This window comes from Calidris pugnax, unplaced genomic scaffold (assembly GCF_001431845.1).
Source record: "Calidris pugnax isolate Ruff unplaced genomic scaffold, ASM143184v1 scaffold20, whole genome shotgun sequence".
Lineage (NCBI taxonomy): Eukaryota > Metazoa > Chordata > Aves > Charadriiformes > Scolopacidae > Calidris > Calidris pugnax.
Window position 1 is genome coordinate 20,397,679 of NW_015094510.1, and position 3,412 is coordinate 20,401,090.

At 46.1% G+C, this 3,412-nt stretch overlaps 2 protein-coding genes across 10 annotated transcripts in view; one reads left to right on the top strand and one right to left on the bottom strand.

Annotated features, from left to right (window-relative positions):
* The window catches only part of NBEA (neurobeachin), a 506,029-nt gene that overhangs the window by 156,042 nt on the left and 346,575 nt on the right, over positions 1-3,412 (bottom strand). The gene's annotated exons all lie outside the window — the stretch shown is intronic.
* MAB21L1 (mab-21-like 1 (C. elegans)) lies at positions 16-2,168 on the top strand. The gene has a single exon (XM_014965905.1). It carries the CDS (start codon positions 219-221, stop codon positions 1,296-1,298), a length of 1,080 nt encoding a protein of 359 aa, XP_014821391.1. The 5' UTR covers positions 16-218; the 3' UTR covers positions 1,299-2,168.

Here is a 3,412-nt window from a genome sequence, read left to right on the forward strand (position 1 = left end):
CACCCCCCCGCCACACACACTTCAAGACGGCTGATCTAAAAAAGCAGGAAGAGAGCATCTGAGGAGCAGCAGCCCCAGCGCATTTTGAAAAACATTTGTTCCATTTCAGAGTGCGGCAGCCTTTTTCTCCTCTGAAGTTGGCTCCAGCCTTAGCAGCCGCATTGGATCCCACAGCCTATTGCGAGACTCCGGTATACAATCCGGATCTCTGCCCCAACATGATCGCGGCCCAGGCCAAGCTGGTGTATCATCTGAATAAATACTACAACGAGAAATGCCAAGCCAGGAAAGCTGCCATCGCCAAAACCATCCGAGAAGTCTGCAAAGTGGTGTCGGACGTGCTGAAGGAGGTGGAGGTGCAGGAGCCTCGCTTCATCAGCTCCCTCAACGAGATGGATAACCGCTACGAGGGGTTGGAAGTCATCTCCCCCACGGAGTTCGAAGTCGTGCTGTACCTCAACCAAATGGGGGTTTTCAACTTCGTGGACGACGGCTCCTTGCCGGGCTGCGCCGTGTTAAAGTTAAGCGACGGGCGCAAGAGGAGTATGTCCCTCTGGGTGGAGTTCATCACGGCGTCTGGCTACCTCTCCGCTCGCAAAATCCGGTCCAGGTTTCAGACTCTGGTGGCTCAAGCCGTGGATAAGTGCAGTTACAGAGACGTGGTAAAGATGGTGGCGGACACCAGCGAAGTGAAGCTGAGGATCAGGGACCGGTACGTGGTGCAGATCACGCCGGCGTTCAAATGCACGGGGATCTGGCCGCGGAGCGCTGCCCACTGGCCGCTTCCCCACATCCCCTGGCCGGGACCCAACCGGGTGGCGGAGGTCAAGGCGGAAGGCTTCAACCTCTTGTCCAAGGAGTGCCACTCTCTGGCCGGCAAGCAGAGCTCGGCCGAGAGCGATGCCTGGGTGCTGCAGTTCGCGGAAGCCGAGAACAGACTGCAGATGGGCGGCTGCAGGAAGAAATGCCTCTCCATCCTCAAAACCTTACGGGACCGTCACCTGGAGCTGCCGGGCCAGCCCCTCAATAATTATCACATGAAGACTCTGGTTTCCTACGAGTGCGAAAAGCATCCCCGCGAATCGGACTGGGACGAGTCGTGCCTGGGGGACCGGCTCAACGGGATTTTACTGCAGCTCATCTCCTGCCTCCAGTGCAGGAGGTGCCCGCATTACTTCTTGCCCAACTTAGACCTCTTTCAGGGCAAACCTCACTCGGCCCTGGAAAACGCGGCCAAACAAACGTGGCGACTGGCTAGGGAAATACTTACCAACCCGAAAAGTTTGGAGAAACTTTAGAGGGTAACTACACAACCGGCCCGACCGAGAAATCGGCTTATTTCCCGACGAAGTTTAAGCTGCCTGTTCGAAAAGTCAAATATTTCCACTTGACAATGCAAATAATATTCTCTTTTAAAAAGGAATATAGCTTAGGTCTTCACAAAGAAAAGCAAATAAGAACAGCAAGTATCGTTGCCCTTATCTTCGGCACAAGTTTTGCAGTTCCCCGTGGAAAAAAAAAAAAAAGTTAAAAAAAAAAAGAGTAAAAAAAAAAAGTATGTTACCTGGAAAGGAAAATTGGCCGTAATTTAACACGATTGTGACCATTCTGCCTAGAAACGGTACCAACGGATTATAAAAAAAACCCCGGTATTTTTATGTAAACCCTCTGTGAGTAAAAGCTATTTGGATATGCCACCTGAACAAACCCTAATGTACCTTTTAATTTGTATCAAATATTGTGATCTCACATTGTCTTTGAAATTGTGGATGTTGGTGTTTTGTGATTTGGTGAACAGAAGTTAAATTGCCATTTTGGATACTTCAAGGACATTTTCTGCTAAAGAGAAGATACCATTTAAAAAGGTAGATTTTATCATGGTACTTTTGTTAATTGTCTTTTGAAGTGTCTGAACTTAACAAGTTTACATTTTTCGTTTCATATATATTGCTTGTTCTATTTCTAACATTCCATAAATATACTTGAAATGTTATTTAAATATATTCAAAAAGAAATTTGGATTCTGCTTATATAATAACGCTTGAATATTGGAATTATATATTTGAAAATGCACTTGAAATACACTGGATAATTACCTTTTGTGATTTAGATTTTAATTTCTGTTGCTGATTTATTTAATTACAAGCTAATAAATGAAGTAAAATGCACATGGGTAAGCGTTTCAATATCGGATCAAGTCTTCGACTTGAAAAAAATATAGAGGCAGCTATGTTTTGTGAATTTTGCCTTTCTGTGGGTAGTTGCTTAAATCATGTTAGGCAGAAAACTTAAGGGTAGCTGCCTTATTTTGCATTTTGAATAGTTTTGTAGAACAGGAAAACACTGGTGGTACAAACACTTGAGAATTTAGCTCCAGATGACCATCAGCAACTGTCAGACACCGATGTAGTTATTAATGCAGTAACACTTTCTCAGCCGTCAGAAAAGAAATCCGTTTTCGAAAGGTTTACTGTACGGCACTGGTGTGTTTCTGCTCGGTTTCGAACAAAGCTGGGGAAACACAAGATATCCCCGAAGCAGGCAGTGTGCTGAATGAGCAGTGAGCCTGATAAAACTAACATTTTGGCGCAAGCAGTAATAAAGAAGAAAATAAAATTTATAGGTGAAAGGTTCAAGCCGGCACCGTAAAGTGAACAACAATATTACTTCTGACCTACAAATCCGTTATGAATGTGATAAGATTCCCAGTTGCACTCCCAGAAATCAAGCCCCCTGCGCTCCCAGGGCATTCAGAGGGAATGACATGTGCCGTGTCTACAAAACTGCAAGCAATCCAAAATTGCCTATCTCTACTGCAACGCCTGGTCCTTCTCAGCACGCATTTCTTTAAAGCGGCTTTAAAAGCAAAAGGCAAAATAAAAACAATGCGGATTTTGCTAGGCACCTAACAGTCAACAAGTGCTGAAAGGGGCCGATCGCCTGTGTAACACCCGCTAGCAACTAGTTCCAGTGGAAAACCGTTATACCCAGCCATTCTGACAGGATATCTTTTTTTTTTTTTTTTTTTTTTTTTTTTTTTTTCCAAGCACTGCGAAGAAAGTTCCGAGTTTGAGAAATCGTTCGTCAAAGAGAAATCACCTTATTACAAACATATTCAGAGGAGGTCGCAAAAACCCCCCGACCCCAAGGTCTTTGTAAAAGTACCTCCCCTATTTTCTCTCTTCTAACACTTTCCAGCGCAAGTAATAAAGAATTAAAGCAACAGCGATAAGAATAAAAAGCGATGCGGGCGAAAGGAGCGCCCCGTAACACACGTCCCTCCCGCTAGCCCCCTCCTCCCCCCGTGGCAGCCCCCGCGCCCTTCCCGCGGGGAGGAAGCCACGCAAAGGTTCCTGCTGAAGTCACGCACTCCTGCTCTGCTGCGGCTGGGCTGGAGGTTTTCGCGGACGGG

Excerpts from the sequence above, each read along its gene's own strand:
- MAB21L1 (XM_014965905.1), top strand. The coding sequence starts at position 219 with ATGATCGCGGCCCAGGCCAAGCTGGTGTATCATCTGAATAAATACTAC.